This window comes from Chlamydomonas reinhardtii, chromosome 12 (assembly GCF_000002595.2).
Source record: "Chlamydomonas reinhardtii strain CC-503 cw92 mt+ chromosome 12, whole genome shotgun sequence".
Taxonomy (NCBI): domain Eukaryota; kingdom Viridiplantae; phylum Chlorophyta; class Chlorophyceae; order Chlamydomonadales; family Chlamydomonadaceae; genus Chlamydomonas; species Chlamydomonas reinhardtii.
The window spans coordinates 2,668,284-2,686,908 of NC_057015.1; the positions used below are offsets into that span (position 1 = coordinate 2,668,284).

Here is an 18,625-nt window from a genome sequence, read left to right on the forward strand (position 1 = left end):
ATCAGCCGAGAGACGCGAATTGCCTTGCAACGTTTCAAGTCGGTTTGCGCTTGCGTGTTTATCTATAGGGTAAATACAAAGTGGATATACAACCAGCAATTTCACAAGCACACAGCGATCCTCAAGTCCGTCGGACAGAGGCCCCATTCACCCCCATCGCCCAATCAGCACGCGACACCTGCCGTTAGCGTCTTCTCTCCTACCGGCTCCACATTCTGCGAAGCAATCGCCATCACACACCACAACCCCTGCACAACTCTCGACTGGACACTTCGCAGTGCCTCAATACGCGCCATTGCACTGCATCCAGCCTGCCTCATTGCCTGCCTGCCGCCAACAGCGTAGGCTGGCGTAGGCATACCACGCCCTCCTCCTCCCACGCGCGCACCCCACGCCCCTGTCAGCGTCGCCGTACGCAGCCGCCATCACACCTCCAGCACCAGCGCAGCCCCCCATTTCCCCCAAATCGTAGACTAATCTTCAAGCACTAAAACCACTGCATGGGCGCCGCGACCTGGCCCTTGGCTAGCTTCTCCACTACTGGCAGGTACTTGGCCAGGCTGCGGCGGATGATGTCCACCTGTGTAGCATGCATGACCGCACGTGCGAATGTCGTGTGTGACATGTCAGCGACGTGCATCCAGAGCGCGTGTATTTGCGATGATTGGGGTCTAACAAGTACTTAATACTGTACCATGCCCATGTTGGGAACCAGAGATGGGGGCCTAGCACATGCAGCTTCAGTGTGTGTGTGTGGGCTGCACGCGGTGCAGGTGCACATGCTTGCGCTGGCAGCTGGCAGCCCGCAACCGCACCTCCTTGTGGTGCTGCTCAAGCATGGCGCCTCTCGTGTCCGAGTCCCCATGGCTCTCCTCCAGAGACCGAGCCCTGCACGCACACGCACACGGGCATGAGTACGATAGTGACGCCTGAGATAAACCGACATGACCTGAATCACGAGGATGCTTTAGCAAGCGTGCACCGCCCAGCATATCTGGCACACACTGCTGCAGAATGCGGCACACAGCTCCGCCCGTGCGGCACCCCAGGCGCCCCTCCCCACCTCCCACAATCCAACCCAGCCCCACGCACCACTCCTCCGCATACACCAGCTTGGACACGTGTTGCCGCACGGCCGGGTGCAGCAGGAAGCGCGCCGCCGCCGCCACGTCATCCGGACTGGACGGCTCCAGTGCCGACAGCGAGGGGGCCTGGCGCACGAAGGCACGCCTGCAGCGCCGGAGCGGGGTGCGCATGGGAGTAGATGACGGCCAACTACTGGACTACTGTATCATTCCGCAGGACGCATCAAGCCATCGGGCCAGTCGCTTGCGTACCCCCACGTACCGCGTGCGGAGCCCGTTAATACTGCTCCTCCGAGCTTGTCCCCCCTTCCCCCTTCCCCCTTCCCTCTTCCCCCTTCCCCCTTCCCCCTTCCCCCTTCCCCCTTCCCCCTTCCCCCTTCCCCCTTCCCCCTTCCCCCTTCCCCCTTCCCCCTTCCCCCTTCCGCCTTCCGCCTTCCCCCTCCCCCCATCCCCTCGCCCCCATCCCCCCCACCCCCTCCCTCGTGTCACACGCCCCACACCTGCGGCTCTGCGACAGCCAGATGGTGAAGCAGCAGCGCGGCGCGGCGGCCGGCAGGACGCGGTGCGCCATACGGGTGGAGGCGAACAGCACCAGCCGGTCCTCACGCGGCGCCACGTCCACCGGGGCGCCGGGGAAGGGGTACAGCCGCAGCTGCCCGCCGTCCGCCTCGGTCCAGCTGCCGACGAAAGCGCATGGGCGGTGTGTGGATGGGTGGATGGGTGGTGGTGAAGGTGGGGAGAGAGTCAGGGAGGTACCGGCATACGGTTTGCCGGAGCCCAGTGCGTAGGTCCCAAGGTGTAATGGAGTCGGTGGCGGGGGGAGGGGGGCTAGAGTCGAGACTCGACAGGCACGGTGGCAGGGCGGGCCCGTGGGCGGCGCTAGGGGGCCCTGGTTCGTGACCCGAGCCTGACTGCACCAACAAACTTGCGTGGCCCCAGCGCGAGCCCTTCTACCTGCCCCGACCCCCCCACCTCCGCCCTGCCGCCCTGGCATTGTGCCGCCCAGTCACCCACTCTGGGTTGAGGTAGAAGATTGCGGTGACGCGGCGGCCGTCCAGCTGCTCGTCGCTGTCGTAGTGCATGGGGAAGCAGCCGCCGCCGCCCGCGTTGTACTGCAGCTTGATGGCCTGCGTGTGGCGGAGGCGGGGGTGCGGATAAGGAGGCGGGGGTGGGACAGGCTCCGTCCCACCATGCCGGCAGGTAGAGGGGCCGTGGGCTGATGCTAACAGTGCATGTCCGCCGCGCACGGTCTCGATCCTCTCCCCGCATGCTTTCCTAACGCGCGCACGCACCCCCACGCACGCACGGCCGACCCACCTGTGAGTCCAATGTGAGCTGCGGCAGGAACAGACTGATCATGGTGGCCAGGGTGCGGTCGGTGTTGAGCGCCGAACACAGCGGCGCAGCGGCCTGAGGCGCAGGCGGTAGTCGCAGGCAGCAGCAGCAGCAGCAGCAGCAGCAGCACAGCAGGATGCAGTGCACGGTGGTATGATTGATGAGGAAAAGACGCGCCAGGCGTCGCGGCAATCGGCGACTCGAAGCCCGGGACACGCAGCTGGTGAAGACGGCTGTTGCGGCCGGGGCTGGCAGGGACTAGCCCATAGCTATTAGGCTGCGATGCATTGCGACGACGGCCCCCCTCCCCATCCGAATGAAGCAATTCGGAACGCAGCCAGGCCCGCACCTGCACGCCCGAGTCCAGTGTGAGCTCGGCCTCGTGTATGTGGGCCTTCTCCACTAGCGAGGTGGAGTTGTCCTTGACCTGCGGCGGGGGCAGTCGCAACATGCGCGGCGTGGCTCATCTGTGGTCATTCAGCCACATGCACGCTACAGCCGCCTGCAGCCGCCCGCTGCCGTGGTATAACATTGAACGGTACGGCGCCTGAACCGAAGCCCAGACATTTGGTCTTACTGGCAGCTGCGCACACTGCCCAACAACACGCCACCAGGCGCCCATGTCATGCCATGCACCGTGCGCTGCCCTGAACCCCCTTATCGCTTGCAACTAACGCCTCTGCCTGCACTCCCCTCGTTTTCGTTGGTTTTGGTTTAGTTTGGGCTGGTATTTACAACCCCCCCTCCCCTCCCCCTCCCCCTCCCACCAGGTGTGTGCAGTTCTTGTGCATGTGGCCGCCCTCGTACAGCCGCACCACCTCCCCACGCAGCCGCCGCGCCGCCTCCCCGCCAAACACGCCGTCCACCACCGCGTAGCCCTGGCGCCAGCATGTGTGTGTATTGGGGGGGGGGACCAGCGAGGCACGGGGCCAAGGGGGAGGCCCGGCGGATGTGTAGTCTAAGAGGCGGGTCGCACTGCACTACGTGCACTGGTATGGCTCAGTGCGCCGAATTGGTTGGAACTGGACTTCATCACGCTGCTAAAGTGGCATTGGGACAGGGGTTGCCCGCCGTGGTCTGGTCTACGTGGCAAGCAGCACGGCCAGACGACTGTCGTGCTCCCCTCTTCTCTGGCTGCTGGTCCTTCTCGCTGCGCCCCCCTTGACCGCTTCAGCCCTCCCCCCCCCACCACCACCACACACACACAAATGGCGCCTATGGCTCGGGCACATACAGCCCATCCCGGTGCACCTGAGCGCCCAGGTGCTCCGCCACCTCGGGCGTGATGACTCGCTCAAACGCCGATGTGACGTCGGGTGCCGCCGAGGTGGCGAGGCAGCGTCTGGCGCGCTGCACCAGCTGGCCGCAGAGCGCAAGCGGGCGCTGTCGCAATGTTACATGGAGCCATGCCGCCATTGCGTTGTGTCTATACCTATCGATGCGCGAGCCCAAGCAACACGTCGAGGCCCATCGGCTGCATCGCGATTGAACGTCGGGCTTTAATTATTGCGCGGGTCTTTACAGCAATATCGTTGATTACTTAATGTGTATTTCAGATGGGCAGTTCTGCATTCCATGGGAACGTGAATCCCACTCAGGGTTTGGCACGCATGCGGGCGCGGATTCCCGTTTTGCAGCCTGCGCCCGAGAAAATGCAAGTGAAAGCAAATCCAGCAACTGCCTACGCCGCGGCAGTGACTCTGCCGCGACGGCAGCAGTTGTGGGAGCAGCCCAAGCGAGGAAGACAGTCACGCTGGCCGTTGCACCGCCACCATCGCCTTGACCATCGCACACGTCCACATCCTCATGTCTACTTTTCGGCGCAAGGTCAGGCGGGGCCCAAGGGCAAGGGGACTCATGTTTTTGCGCTAAAACTTCACGTGCGGACCACAACTCACACTGCGTTTCAAACCGCCAAGACACGCCGGCTGCGGCGTGACGTGGACCATCATCGCGGCACCTTGGAATCCCGGCCGGACCAGCGGTCGGGCCAGCGATTGTCAAGGTAATGCTGGCCGTTTGGCAGACGCCAGATCATGGGCGAAAGCCCAACCGACGTAGCCATCCACGTCCACATCCACTGGCCCCAATGGTCCCTGGCCAACCCACAGCACAGACATCCAGCAGACGCGAGCCAACCCGTGCAAACATCACGGTTCTTGACTTCGAAAGCTGTCTGCAGGTAAGCAAAACCCGTGGTGGCGAACAGAGCCATTCAACATGGCTGGGGCGACCCCGGTTCGACCATCCAGCAGACCCCGTCGAGCCCTCCAGAGTCCAGGTGACCTGGGGCGCCCCGCCAAAGCCATCCGGTTGCCCCGCCCAGTTACCCAGCAGTGATGGGCCGGCCCGCTAGGCAACTGCAGCAGTAACTGCGAACTTGATAGTCCCACCACTCAAAATCAGCCAATGCCCGAAATTCCCACCCGCATTGCCATGGCATAATGTGCAGCGTACCCCGGCGTGAAGGAGACACCCCCGCGCCGTCAAGCTCAAGCCTGGCACATTGTGATCGGGACCTAGCGGGGGTCATGCATGCCCGAACTTTCAGTCTTTCTGACTAAGCGCAGCCCCATCAATCGACTCCAGTCCCAGTGGCACTTCATACGACACGTGCACAGCTGCTCATTTCCATCGTCTTTATCTAAAACTCGGGCACGGTATACGGGCCGTGGCTGACAGCCCGAGCCGGTCTCGGGCCTCGTTCCGTCCAAGAAGCTGGCCGGAAACAATCCTGGCTCAGCTCACGATTTCGCGGGACTGAACCAGTGGTGTACTCAAATGCTGGCATCTTCTTAGTCGAGCTTTCCACATCAGGAACACGCTGAAGTCGAATCACTCTCATCTCATCGCGAGGGTGGACGCCCACGCACGACGTTCTGCAAGCATGCTTCCTGGTCTCAGCGATGCGGCCTCGTAAGTCGATGTCACGTGGTGGAGCTGAAATTGGTTTGCCGACAGGGTCCACGGCGGTCCTGTCGGCACGCCGCAGTCCGCAGCAGTCTGGCGCCGTCCCCCTGAAATGGTGCATGCCTGGAGGAAGCCCGGGGAGAGCTGACGCAGCCCAAGCTGACCACCCAGTGATTGTAACGGCGGGGGTTTAGACATGAGGTCAGAGGGCAGGGCGGTGTCGGAGGTGGCAAACTCCTCGAGCCGCTGTAACCCGCCATCTGCTTCCCATGCTTCCATGCCTTACTCCGCAGTCATTTGCGGCACATGCTGTTCCGGTATGACGCACTGCGCTCGATCGCGCCGCGCGGCGACGCTGAGTACGATGCTTGGCTAGCCGTGCGATCACGGGATCTGGTTGCGTACAATCAGGTGGGTTTCCGGTGTGCCAAGCACGCGTTAATTTTGTATCTGCGGCGTTCCGGGTTTCGTGCGTGTCTCTGGCACCGGTGGCAGGTAGGACATTGATGTAAGAGCATCGGCGGCCGAGTGCAAATGCTGAAGACTAAGGAGCTCCACTGAATGGGGGAAAGGCCGGGTAGCCACAAGTTACGTGCGGGTGTGATCTGGGGTCAACCAGGCCCAGCAATGGGCGTTTCTACGCGGTTGCCCAGTGTGTCCTTTGCTCACGCTTGCGCCCATCTGCTTTTGCCGCAGCTCTACGCGCTATTGGCTCCCAGCCTTCTGCTTTGTGCGGGGCTGTGCCTGTTGCGAGTGGCCTTTGTACGCGGCGTGCTCATGTGGGCCGATGCCGGCTGGGGCTTCAGCGGCCGCAGCAGTAGCACGGCTACTGCCAAGGGCGGAGAGGTGGAGCGACCGGGTGCAACAGTAGCTAGCGCTGAGAAGGATGGGGCGAACATGGCTACCCCTGGTGCTGCCGCAGCTGCGGATCTGGAGCTGCGATGGGCGGAAGGTTTTTGGACGGCTACGGGTGGCACGGTGAGGGCGTGGAAGGGTTGGCTGGCAGGGGCACCGATGGCAGGACTGCGGCATGGCAGCTGCAGCAAACGGTGCGATTGGTTCAATAGGGGCTGGAACGGTAGGGGCAGCTGCAGCGAGCAATACGATGATGGGAATGATTGCGTTTGTTTGGTGCTGACATGCACCCATTGCGCAGGTGTTGCTGGTGTGGAGCTGGCGCTGCGTCGTGACCAGGTGAGGCGCGGCGCGGGGCTCAGGACTGACGAGGGTGTGGCCGCTGGTAGGCTGCTGACGCAAGCAGCGCGAGCGAGTCAATGCCGCCATCCCTTCCGTCTTATAATCCCTCCCGCTTATTACCTCTTGCCCGCCCGCTTCTAAGCGTCGTCCGCCGCGGCGGCAGATCTTGCGTGGCCCTACACTCATGTCTGACCTTTGTCTCGTGCGTCCCATGCATGATTGTGCTGCTCAATCAATCCACTTGCAGCAATGGCGGCTGTCCAGGTCTGCCGGGTCTGCTGGACACGTCCACGTGTCTGGCGGGCTGGCCGCTGCTGCCTGTGGAGCCCGCAGTCAGGAGGTGGGCGCGGGCGGGTGCGAGGCCTGATGATACACCGAGTACGGGTGGGGGCTTCGTTCTGCTGCGAAGTCTGCGTGCGTGTCAGTGCTGTGCACTGCTGGTCAGCCGCCGTCGTGACCAACGCTAGTAGTTCGCTGCCTGTACGGGTATAGAGCAAGCACCGCAGGATGCCGGCATCGGTGACTTGTTGCAGCCACATACATCAGGCGGCGAGCCGTTTCCCCTATCTCCTGCATGTCCACACACGCTGCAGGTACTACTCTGCCGAGCTGGCCTGGTACCTACACCTGCTGCTCAAACACCGCCTGGGTGAGTGCGGCGGGAGCAGCGCCGTGCGTGTGCGTGCAGCGCCCCGCAGGCCAGCCAGCCCATGGATGGATGGAGTGTTCATAGCGCTGTCAGCGAGACCGGTGGCGGGATGCCGCCAGTGCTCACTGGTATGTCCCAGAACACACACGCACGCACACACACACACACTCGCATACACTGTCTTTGCGCAACGTTTTCCTTGTGCTCTTTAACACACACACACACACACACACACACACACACACATACACGTACGGGCATGCACTCGTTCTGTTTCCCTTAAGCAAAATCGTTGTCCCTTGGGGGCACCTTCATTCTCGGCTTGCCGTTGCCATCAGTTCCGTGCCACTACCCTCACACCCTCCCACACACGCGTGCAGGTGTGGGGCTGCACGACAGCGGACTGATGGTGGCACACCACGTGGCCACCGTGTACCTGCTGCTGCTGTCGTACTGCTTCAGCCTCACGCGAGCGGGTGGGTGGGCTGCTGGTAAATGGGTGGGTGGCGGCGGCGGGCTGGCGACGCCAGCTGGGAACGGCTTTGAGGCAGGGTAAGAAACGTCATGGGCATCCTAGTGCGTTTGGGCATCCCGTTGCTGCATCAGGACACAACAATAACGTGCACGCGCCGCCCGTGAGATGCATGCAGTGCATGAGGACAGGTCGCCGCCACGGGACTGTGCAAATGGCAGAAGTAAGCTGGAGTAGAACGCCCATCCGTGCGCGTAGGTGTGCTGCTGCTGGCGCTGCTGAACCTGTCAAGCCCTCTCCTGCACGTGTCCAAGATAGCGCACGCCGCGGGGTTGAAGTAAGTGAGCAGGGCTCGATTCCCCCCATGACGATAATGCATGCCCTGCAAACCATTGCACAATGCAAGTGCGGACGCCGTTAGGCATCTGCCCAGCTACGCACTCCTGCTGGTGCCCCCTCACCTGCAGGCGCCTGGCGCTCGTGTCCTTCGCCTCCTTTGCCGCGGTGTTCGCCGCGTCCAGGGTGGTGCTGTTCCCGCTCATCTTCCTGCCGCTGTAAGAGCGAGCGACGGGGCAACAGAGGCGGCATTGGCCATGCGATTCTGTGAAGCAGCTTTGCATGATGGCCTAGGTCGCGCACGTGCCAAGCAACTCAGACAAACAACCAGCGCATGAGCAGCAGTGCATGCCATCAATCGCCCATCCAATTGTTCCACTTACATTTGCTCACATCGCCCCGCCGCCCTGCTGCAGGGGCCTCGTCAGCTCCCAGCGCCACATCGGGCGGCTGCTGCAGCTGTACCCCCTCACATTCGGCATCGTCAATACCCTACTGGTGGCGCTGGTGGCGATGCAGTGGGGCTGGTTCGTGGCCATCGTCAGGTGCGTGCGTGCGTGCGTGTGTGTGGGGGTAGCCATCCATGGGATGGTGTGTATCAAATATGAAGTGAAGTGCCGACGTCCAGAGGTACAGCGGGGGGGGGGGGATTGCGTGCGTAGGGAGGGGCACAAAGGAAGCCGGGGACCTGAGGAGCGAGGCGGGACACGGGTGGGGTTGTAAATACCAGCCCAAACTAAACCAAAACCAACGAAAACGGGAGTGCAGGCAGAGGCGTTAGTTGCAAGCGATAATACTTATGGGGGGGCACACGCGGAAACGCGTCGGAACAGGGGGGCGCATGTGGAGGGACGACAGCGGGGTACACAGGATGTTCCCGGCTAGCCTGCTCGCGTGCCCTTCCTTGGACATGGCGGCCGATGTAAGCTGCTGGGGGCCTGCGACTCAACACGTACATACGTGCGCAGGATCATCCGCCACGCAGCCAGCGGCGACACGGCCCGACTGGCCCGGTCTGCGGCGCACATGGAGGCGGCGGCGGCGGCCAGGGACTCATCCCCGGAGAGCTCCGATGCGGCGATGGTGGTCGCGCGGCACAGCCAGGGCTACCAACTGTACGCCTCAGCAGGCGCTGCTGGCAGTAGCAGTGCAGGAGTGGCTGGCGAGGGCGGCTGCGCGGCAGTAGCAGCAGCTGCTGCGGACACCGGGGCCGGGGGCCGTGATCTCATCGGCAGTAGCACAGGCGTTAGTGCCGCTGGTGACAGCAGCAGCACTGGGCTAGCCGGCAGCGCGGCAGCCGCGGCGGAGGTTGGCTGGTTGCGGCCGGCAGTGGGCCCGGCGGCAGCGTCGGACGCTGCTGCCGGCAGGGTGGCAGTAGCAGCCACCGCAGCAGCCCGGCAGGAGGGCACCAGCAGTGAAAAGCAGCTGGGGCTTGGGGTCACTGGGCATGCCTGGCAGGTGCACGCAAGCAGCGGGTCAGGGGCAGCGACGGCTGCGGTGGGGCCTCGAGCGCTCAGTGAGCCTCTTATCAGATCTCCTGGAGGGTCCTGTGGCGATGCGTGCATTCCTGCTGGAGTCGGCCGTGGCGTGCCGCTGTCCAGCTGTGGCATGTCAGACGGTGCCGTGGCCGCGGGGCAACAGCGGCAGGTGGTGAGCGGAAGCACCGCAGCCACGCCGCATTCACCAGAGCGGAGCGGCCAGCTGCTGAGCAGGACGCCACCCGGGTTGCGGCTGCGTGCCTAGCCACTAGCTGGGCAGACAACTACCGTGTTCTAGTACTGCTGAGCGCTGTGAGTTTGTGTCGCCGTGCGTGTTAGTTTGGTTATTGTGTGTGTGTGAAAAACCCTAAAGCATATGTACTGAGCATGGTGTCAGAGCTTTTGCGCTGTCTTTGGGATTTGTTGTGAGGTTGTGTGCACACAGTTCAGGTGTCCCGGTGGGATTGGGTCTGGGCGGCTGGACGCCGGCGCTGCTGGTGTCCATAACCGACCGGCTGGAAACAGATTCTGTGATTCGATGGCGTGCTCCAGTGATGTACGGTACTTTCGTTGCTGTGTTCAGACGAATTGCTGTTGTTGCCGTGATTTCATGATTGACCAGGGCTTGTTGAAGTTTGCTGCTTTGTGCTTACGTATTGCTTTGTGCTTACGGATAGGCACATCACTTGGATGAATAGCCGGCCGGTGCATGTGCGTGCCGGCGTGTCCCCACGGAGAACTGCACTGAGGGTCGCAGCTGGACGAAAAGGTGCGCGCGGTGAACATTTCGGCCGCGTTGCTGTAAATTGAGGCTCGTAATTGACGTACTTAAACCCTGGTAAGACCGGCACAGCTGCTGTGCCGCACTGCTGTACGCACGTGGTTAGGTCACTGATGTACTGATATGGCTGGCAGGCTCTGCACCCACTGTGAGCTGATACGAGCAGAATGACGCAATGGGACGCAATGCCGTCTCCGCAGACCGGCAGACGGCATTGCTTCAAGGTGCCACGACCAGTTGATCACCATTGCAACATTAACGGGCGGGCGGGCGGGCGGGCGGGCGCATTAGCCAAGCAGTGTATGTTGTCCAGCCGGCGTGTATGGCAGGGCTCGACGCGGCAGCCGCTGCACCCTACGGGACTTCACCAACCTGCCTTAACATTTAACACTGTCCCATCGCACACTCTCCTCAGTCCTCACTACCGCCCCAGCGTGCGGCACCAGCCACTACCGATCACCTCCAGTCCTCCATCCACGTCAGCAATCATGATGGCGCATGCCGGCATCTGCTCCGCCGCCACACACACACACACACACACACACACACACACACACACACACACACACACACACACACACACACACACACACACACACACACACACACAGTCACACACACACATGTATCACACCAATACACACCTGCTCTTGTTTACACCGTTGCTGCATGTCCAGCTGTTCGGCTAAGAGCGGAACACACCCCCACACCCACGCCCCAAACCCGAGCTCCCACACCTTAAATTCGAGGGTCCCACCTTGTAACGTTCACCGCAGACCCAGCACCACGGCGAGCGACAGATGGTCCGAGGGAAACACTTCATTGGGGATGGGCGGGAAGGGCACGTCCATGGGGTCCCTCACACCCGGGTACGTGCCGGCTGCCTCGCCCTTTCCCCCACCCGCGCCGCCCCTGCCCGGATCCCCCCGGGGCGCCTCCTCGCCCGAGCTGTGCTCGTACGGCAGCTCTAGGGTGCGCAGCACGTCAAAGTGCCGCGGGCTGACGAAGATATAGTCCAGGCAGCCCGCGAAGTTGTTGGTGCGCGTGGTGAGCGGCGGGTCCCTGCAGCGGGGCGAGGCCAGGTAGGGTGTTGTGTGCTTCGCTAGCCAGTAGCCAGTCCACGCAACAGATGTGACAAAGCCCCCGGGCGGGTAAGGTCGCACCCCACGCCAGGAGCAACGCCCACATCCCGGTCTCATCATCCGGGTGCGTGCAAGCCAGCAGGTCCAGTGCGCGGCCTCGCACTGTTTGTGCGCCCGTGTGCGCCCGATGGCCGCTGTGGGCGGAGCGCCGTCCTTCAACGCCCGAACAATCTGGCACGCATAACGACCTCTTCATAAGCGTTCCTGCTGCAGCCGCAATATATTATTATCGTACTCACATGCCGTGCGCCACGACGTAGCTGGACGCCAGCTGGATGCCGGAGGTGGTGAGCGGCTGCCCCTTGAAGTCGGCGTTGGCTGCCTCGCCGGGCCGGCGCCGGCTGGCGGGGTGGTCGGGGTGGCTGGGCGGCAGGCTGCCGCGAGTGAGCAGCGCATACACACCGCTAGCCTGCCCGTCACGCGGCAGCTGTGGGAGTGGGGGTGGACGGCAGACAGGGAGAACGGGTGAATGAGGACAGAGGTCAATGAAGGGTTGCGCAGGGTAGGGACGTAGAAGGAACTTGGTCATGGGTGCGGCAGCCCTTGTCGGTAGCTGTGATTGGGTCCCGTTGCCGTCACCCAGGCTGCTCATACCCACCGCACATGCCATGAACACACCAGGTACTAGCACTCCCGGCCCCGGCCCCGCGCCCCCACCCCGCGCCCCCACCCCCGCGCCCCCAGCCCTGGCGAGTCCCCCGCTGACCTTGGGGTCAAACACGTCGGGCACGCGCTTGCACGCCACGCTGTTGAAGTCGCCGCCCAGCACCACCGGCACCGAGCTGGGCGCGTCGGGGCCCACGTGGCGCGTCAGGAACCCCGCCATCTCGCTGCACAACACGGTGGCCTGTCGGGCAGACGAGATAATGGTTGGGAATTGTGTGGCGTGTGGTGCTGTGTGGCCTCAGTTCACCAAATGCCTGCACAGTGCAAACCGCGTCGTGATTTGCGCGAGCGCGTTCACCTCACCTGGAAAGCCTTGACATCCGCAAAGGCAGGATTCCTGTCGGCAAGAGGCATGCACAGCCGACGGGTCTCGACCGGCTACACGCCATTTCTGTTCATGCGCTGCCCGATCCACTCCACGCTGGCGCGTACCGTGTTGCGCCTATGAAGTGCCGCCTTCGCTCCGGCCACAAAGCCCTGCCCCAACGCCAAAGGGCGGCCCCTACATGCCCTGTGCTCTTACCAGAACAGGTGCGTGCACGCCGCAAGCAGCTGCCGCTTGCTGGCACGGTGCCGCAGCAGGGCCAAGATGGCGCCCTCTTGCCGCTTCTTGAACATGCTCCTGCAACACCGCACACACACAGACACACATAGATTGTGCACACACCGCATAGGCAGCAAAGTTAAAGCTGACGACCTCCGCTTGGCCCTAACCACATTATGCGAGTCAAGTGCAGCGGGAGACCTTCTCGCCGCCCTAGCTCGGTATTGCTTCAGGAGCGGCGGCCCAAGCACCACCAGTGCGGCAACACGCTTGCTAGCCCCTGCACCCGCCCAACCCAGCACACACCAGAACTCATTGCTGCGACCTCTCCCGCTCGTGCTAGCCCCGCCGCCGCCGTTGCCGCTGCCACTCGCCGCTGCCCGCCGCTCCTCCTCCTCGTCCGATGAGTCCTCACTGCCTGATCCAGACGCCCCTCTTGCCTTCGACCCTGATCTCCGTTCCCGTTTCCGGCTGTTGGCAGCTTCCGCATTGCCGGACGTCGACGCCACAGGGGCTTCTGCTGCCGCCTGCGGCGCGTCCGAGTCCACCACTGCCCCCACCTCCGATCCGCTTGCTCTCCCGCTGCCTACCGTATCCGCTGCCGCCGTAACTGCTGCCACTACTGCTGCCGCTGCGCCTACGGCCGAAGGCTCTTCCGCGTCCGCGAGCGAGGCCAAGGCCGACCCCGGCGCAGGCGGGCTGGTGGGCACCGAGTTGAACAGGAACGAGTGCTGCTGCTCGAGGTCAAAAACCTGCAGGAGCAGCACAACCCGCCAGGAAGCACAATGGTTTAAGGCATGTCCGTGTTGGCATTCATAATGAACCCAGCCCAAGCCTCAGTCCACTACGCGCCTCCTTGGGGGAATCATTTACCAGTCACCCACGCCGCCCCTGACCTTCCCCTGCTCCCCACACGTCCCCACCTCAGTCCGGTAGAACAGTGCCACCCCCTCGGGCGGGCCGTGCACGCTGTCTCCGTACTGCCGGGGCAGGTAGTGGCCGCGGTAGCCGCGAGCCGCCAGCCAGGGCTGCAGCTCGCCCGCGAACACCTGCGCCTCCACCTCCTGTGCGGGCGCGGCAAAGTGTTGGGAACTTGGGATGGGAGTCAAGGCACTAGGCAGCAGACAGGCGCTGCGGCCGCCAGCGGCGGGTTGCGTGGCAGCCATGCTGGGCGCGCGCTGTGGGCGCGAGCTGTGTGCGCGAATATGACGTGCGTTGTTGGCACGCATGAAACCCGCTGGAGTGAGGTCCACAACCACCCTTAGATGCCGGGCCGCCGCACCTGCAGGCAGATGATGTCGCTGCTGTAGGACTCGATCTCCTGCAGGATACGCTCGCGGCGGGAGTCCCAGGTCAGGTGCTGCGGTGGGCAGTAGCCGTGCCACCTGCGCGCGGCGTGGCGTGGCGGGGCATGTGTGCCGACGTGTGCGTGTCAGCAGGGACAGGCACGGTAGCACAAATGGGGGCCGGGGGAGAGCGTTAAGCAGGAGCAAGCGCTGCTGCCAGGGCTGATTGCGCCCGACGTGCTCCCAGTCCTTGACCCGTTTCAGTTCCATCTGTAGCCATGCTGGCACTCGTGTGCACCAGTTCATCTAAGCTTTGGCCCCATGCCAAGAGTGACCAGCTGCACACCGCGGCACACGCCAGACGCCTCCTTGCTCTCCGCCCGTGAGACGCCAGCCCCAGACCCTGGCCCGGCTTGTGGACCTCTCGCACACACAAACACACGCTGAACTCTACTCCCCCCTTCAGGTCCCCATGCCTGCATGATTTGCGCCTACTTCTGCTCCCCTGTGGCGGGCCCCGGCACGTCGTGAGACCGGAGCCTGCCCCGCCACAGCCACAACACCCTGTCCATCACGTACCCTCCGCGGGCGTATTTGTCCGCTAGTAGGTTGTACGTCATGGCTGTCAGTGTGTGGCGCGGCGCCTTTGCTGCTCCTGATGCCGCCACCACAACCGTCCGCGGTGGCTGAGACCACGCCCGCCCCAACATTTCTTCGTTTGGTTTGCTCCAAATGGTTATCTCATTATGGTGAGTCACAATTCATTGCTAGCTCAACAATCTGTCACAGCACAAGAGTTCAATGAGTTCAATGGTGGGGAGTCGTTCGATTCACTGCTTCAGTTACATACTTGCAGTTTACCAGCAGCTACCATATTTAATAAACTAACAAGAGCTTAGATAGCGCCTCTGGTCGCAGCTATCTTTTCAAGCAATCGCATTCCCTCCGCCGCGTTACCTTCAAGCTTGCATTGCCCTTTTTCTCACCTCTTGTTTACAACGCGACCAGGGCGACCTAAGCAGGAATGGCTGATGCGCGCGCAGTTGTCGCGGCAGCTCCGCCCGAGCTATTGGAGAGCGTCCGCAAGGAGATTCGTGGCTTTGGGGATGTAGCAGAAGATGTCATCACTGAGCAGTGCGATGACGCCACGATCCAGCGGTACTTGCGCGCACGGAATGGGAACGTGCATAAAGCGGCGAAGCTCCTTCACGGCACGCTGCTCTGGCGCAAGGAGTTTAAGACGGGTGAGTGCCGAGACTGCACCCCTTATGCGGGCTCGCCAGCTTAGGCCCGCTGAGGGGGTGAAGGCCTGCTGATCATCAACCGCTGTGCGTGGCGGAGCCCGACACGCCGCACCAGCAAACGTCCATAGCTGCTCCACGGCTCATCTTGTATACACAAGAGGGCTTGGTGAGTGCCGTCACTGCGAGGTCTAGCAGCGGACTCTCAGGGCGCGTCCTGAGAGCGACCACGATGGCTGCCCCACGCCCCCTCCTCCAGCAACCAACGCTCGCAGCCCCTCGCGGCTTCCCCCAGCCCGACAACGAGCACGCAACCCGCCAGCCTGGACTGCAGCACCCGCGACATCCCCGTTTACTTCCCCGCACACACCGCCTGACGTGTGCTGCCTGGCCCTGGCGGCCCGGTCCTACGCACTGGACCTACAGCCGCGCCCCCTCAACCCCACCTCACACTCCCCTCGCCGCCACAGACACGCTCACCATTGGCGAGTTCGACGGCCGCACCCTCAGCAGCGGCCGCATGTACATCGCCGGCAATGACACCTCGGGCAAAAGTATCCTGGTGAGCGACCCGGCGTGACGCGTGTATGACACCCTAGGCCCTGTTTGTTGGGACTAGTGAGGGGGGCTGTGACGCAAAACGCCTCGTCTGGTCCCGCCGCCCCCGTCCCCACACCATTGCCCGGTGCGCCCCTTATGGAAAGCATGCCAGCCGTCCACCCCACACCCACCGCCTGCGCGGTCCAGCATGGCCTTCTTCTGACCAGGAACCCACCCCGGTACCCCACACATCCCCCTCCCTCCTTCACCCCCCGCCCCACCACGCACCCACCCAACCACGCACACCCTCTCTCACAGGTGACCCGCAAGCGCAGTGACGCCTTCCAGGCCGGTGAGTTCACGTCCTACCTGCGCTACCTGGTGTTCACACTGGAGACCGGCGTGAGGGCCATGAAGGACGGACAGGACAAGTGGTGAGGGGGAAGGAGCAGAGGGTGTTGGGGTTGGCGGGGGGGGGGGGGGGGCGCAGTGGGGGTGGTGAGTGGGTGGAGGGGACAGGAGGTGCCCAAGAGTTGGGATGGGTGTCAGGAGCGGTGTTGACGGGGCCGAACGGATACGGGCCGGAGAAGAGGAAGGAGGGCTTGAGAGAGCAGGTAGGAGCAGGGGATAGGAAGGGCGAGGAGTCCTTGCACGCAGTTAGTAATCCTCATGCCTGTGTGTGAACTATCAGGGTGTGGCTGATGGACATGCGCGGCTACTCACGTGCCAACTCGCCGCCGCTGGGTGAGTCAGCACTCAGCCGCAGCAACAGGACTGCCTGTGACTTGCGGCAACGTGGTGTGCTCATGTGCGCCAGCCCATTGCATCAGAAATATAAAACCGCGCCGCATAACACTTTATGGATTGCCCCTTGCTGCGCCGCAACATGGCTCATGTAGGCGTGTCTATGGCCACGCTGCGCATTCTCGCGGACCACTTCCCGGTACGTAGGCACCCACCTGTTTGAGCCGAGTGCTGTCGGGCTGGGTGGACCGTGCGCGTGTGCTGCTTGGTATGGCCGTTGTCCGCCGCCAAATTGCGCCTGCACGGCGGCAGTCCTAGCAGCTGTTACGGGGTCCGAGCGCACAAACCTCTTCTATTCCGCAACGGCCTCAACGGCTTGACGCTTATGCACACACCTTCATTACTAATGCCGCAGGAGCGCCTGCACCGCTGCTTCTTCATCGACGCCCCGGGCATCTTCTCATTCCTGTTCAACGCGCTGTGGCCCTTCATCGACCCGGTGGGCGTGCAAGCCGACGAACACGTGCTCGTCAATGCGATATCCGCGCCGGACTCTTGGCTGGGTCTGTGGGCTCTACGCTTGCTTGCTTGCGCCCCAACGTGCATGCTTGGCTTATATGCCTTCCATGCGCGGTGTGCAGGTCACGCGGCAGAAGATTGTGTTCATCAACACCAAGGACTACAGCAAGCAGGTAGGGCGAGTGCGCCTGAGGCGTCAAGAGCAGCCGCTACGGAAGTCAGCACGATGACCCGCAGACCCAAATGGACGTCGCCTAACCCGCTACTTCTTCGGCCCTGTCCCGCTGTGTGTGTGTCTGTGCGTATCGTCCAGATCGACGCCGTGAACGCGGCGGGCTCCGATGGGGCGGCGCGCGAGGCGGCGCTGCAGGAGGCCGCCAAGCCCGCGGAGCCGGACGCATTCGACAAGTGCGTGCGGGGCAGCGAGTTGGACAACTGGAAACAGGGCGTGGAAACAGGGTTTTGAGAAACGTTCCCCTGCTGTGAAAGGTCTACGGGGCTGGGAGCGAGGGTGTGCCCGCACCCCCAGCCCGTAGAACCATGCTGAGCTGACTCCCGTGGCTGACTCCCGTCTGGGCCGCACTGACGTCCCCATCCACCTTCGCCTAACTGGTCATGCCTGGGCCCCTCCCCCGCTCCCTCCCTCCCCGCAGCTACCTGCGCTGGTACTGCTCCCAGTACGACGAGGCTGAGTACCGCAAACTGCTGGCGGCCGTGGGCTGGCAGTGAAAGTAACGTGCGTGGCATGAGCCGTGCCTGGCAGCTTGCCTGTGCGGCCTGTCCATACAATGCAGTTTAAAGGGTGACTGCTTGCGGTGCAGCCGCGATTTGTGTGTCACACCTGCACAGTTCAGAGTCATATGCAAACCATTATTTATCACGGGGTGTTTTGGGGGAAGAGTAGAAGTGAAGGTGTTGGAAGGGAGACACCGGGTGGAAGGAGCGAAGAACTTGCCATGCCTGTAGGTGAAGACTTGGGGTCTTGTGTGTGGCTGTTGCGCTGCCTCGGTACATAACAGCGTGCTTATGTTGGAAATATGCAGGGCTGGGGTGGGCACCGCATGGGCTTGGGATAGGCTGGCCCAGTTCGGGGGAGATTCGTGGCCGGGGGGCGAACGGGAAGGCTCGACCACCCACGGCGCTTTCGAGGTGTGATACCATATGGTATTTTGGCAAGCATTGCACATGAACCAAAGGTTACTGTACTGAGTAGCATTATGATGCTGGCGAAACGCATGGGCCGACGGTTGGCCGCGGTTAGAAGATGTCGTGAGCGGAGGGTGCGGAGGGAGTACCACGAGACAAGAGGCACATGCGGCCATTTAGGACGCGGCTGGACATGCCGCCGGTGTTCAGAACACGCCGTACAGGGTATTTCATGATAGCGGTATTTTCCAGGGCGGTCGCTGTATCCGGCCTTACAGCAATCAAACGCCGACATGCGCACACAGAATCGAGGGGGTTTCACGCATCTTGTAACACAATGCCGGGCTGGCACGGGCTCTTCATCTGCTTGGTGATACGCAGCACAACAGCGTGCGCGGCTGTGTTAAGGGAAACTCGGAAAGGCAGCAGCAGCCTTGGCTTTCGCCATGTTTGGCCGGCGCTGCTTGGGTGGGGTTGGAATCAGGCCGCGCAAGCAACTCCATCAAATTTACGCCTCTGTATCAGATGTGGAGTGTACTCGCGGAGGCAGCGGA

At 62.7% G+C, this 18,625-nt stretch overlaps 4 protein-coding genes across 4 annotated transcripts; 2 read left to right on the forward strand and 2 right to left on the reverse strand.

Moving 5' to 3' along the window:
* Positions 1 to 3: 3 nt before the first annotated feature.
* On the reverse strand, positions 4 to 3,949 carry CHLRE_12g504100v5 (uncharacterized protein). The gene is made up of 9 exons (XM_043068133.1): positions 3,672 to 3,949; positions 3,188 to 3,298; positions 2,770 to 2,847; positions 2,403 to 2,495; positions 2,100 to 2,212; positions 1,586 to 1,762; positions 1,093 to 1,230; positions 816 to 888; positions 4 to 580 (listed from the first exon to the last, which is right to left on the reverse strand). The coding sequence occupies exons 1-9, from the start codon at positions 3,834 to 3,836 to the stop codon at positions 488 to 490; spliced, it is 1,041 nt and encodes a 346-aa protein (XP_042918234.1). The 5' UTR covers positions 3,837 to 3,949; the 3' UTR covers positions 4 to 487.
* Positions 3,950 to 5,003: 1,054 nt separating this feature from the next.
* CHLRE_12g504050v5 (uncharacterized protein) lies at positions 5,004 to 10,635 on the forward strand. Its single transcript, XM_043068132.1, has 11 exons — positions 5,004 to 5,336; positions 5,624 to 5,741; positions 6,027 to 6,308; positions 6,487 to 6,524; positions 6,775 to 6,867; positions 7,121 to 7,176; positions 7,557 to 7,652; positions 7,907 to 7,985; positions 8,116 to 8,202; positions 8,401 to 8,529; positions 8,953 to 10,635. Exons 1-11 carry the CDS (start codon positions 5,308 to 5,310, stop codon positions 9,725 to 9,727), a joined length of 1,782 nt encoding a protein of 593 aa, XP_042918235.1. The 5' UTR covers positions 5,004 to 5,307; the 3' UTR covers positions 9,728 to 10,635.
* A 2-nt stretch (positions 10,636 to 10,637) lies between these two features.
* Positions 10,638 to 14,653, reverse strand: CHLRE_12g504000v5 (uncharacterized protein). Its single transcript, XM_043068131.1, has 9 exons — positions 14,461 to 14,653; positions 13,878 to 13,980; positions 13,519 to 13,659; positions 12,902 to 13,347; positions 12,575 to 12,673; positions 12,355 to 12,388; positions 12,092 to 12,232; positions 11,625 to 11,812; positions 10,638 to 11,305 (listed from the first exon to the last, which is right to left on the reverse strand). The coding sequence occupies exons 1-9, from the start codon at positions 14,589 to 14,591 to the stop codon at positions 11,011 to 11,013; spliced, it is 1,578 nt and encodes a 525-aa protein (XP_042918236.1). The 5' UTR covers positions 14,592 to 14,653; the 3' UTR covers positions 10,638 to 11,010.
* A 110-nt stretch (positions 14,654 to 14,763) lies between these two features.
* On the forward strand, positions 14,764 to 18,416 carry CHLRE_12g503950v5 (uncharacterized protein). The gene is made up of 9 exons (XM_043068130.1): positions 14,764 to 15,125; positions 15,593 to 15,684; positions 15,981 to 16,096; positions 16,354 to 16,406; positions 16,562 to 16,605; positions 16,822 to 16,905; positions 17,048 to 17,098; positions 17,239 to 17,333; positions 17,579 to 18,416. Exons 1-9 carry the CDS (start codon positions 14,906 to 14,908, stop codon positions 17,652 to 17,654), a joined length of 831 nt encoding a protein of 276 aa, XP_042918237.1. The 5' UTR covers positions 14,764 to 14,905; the 3' UTR covers positions 17,655 to 18,416.
* The last annotated feature ends 209 nt before the right edge of the window (positions 18,417 to 18,625 follow it).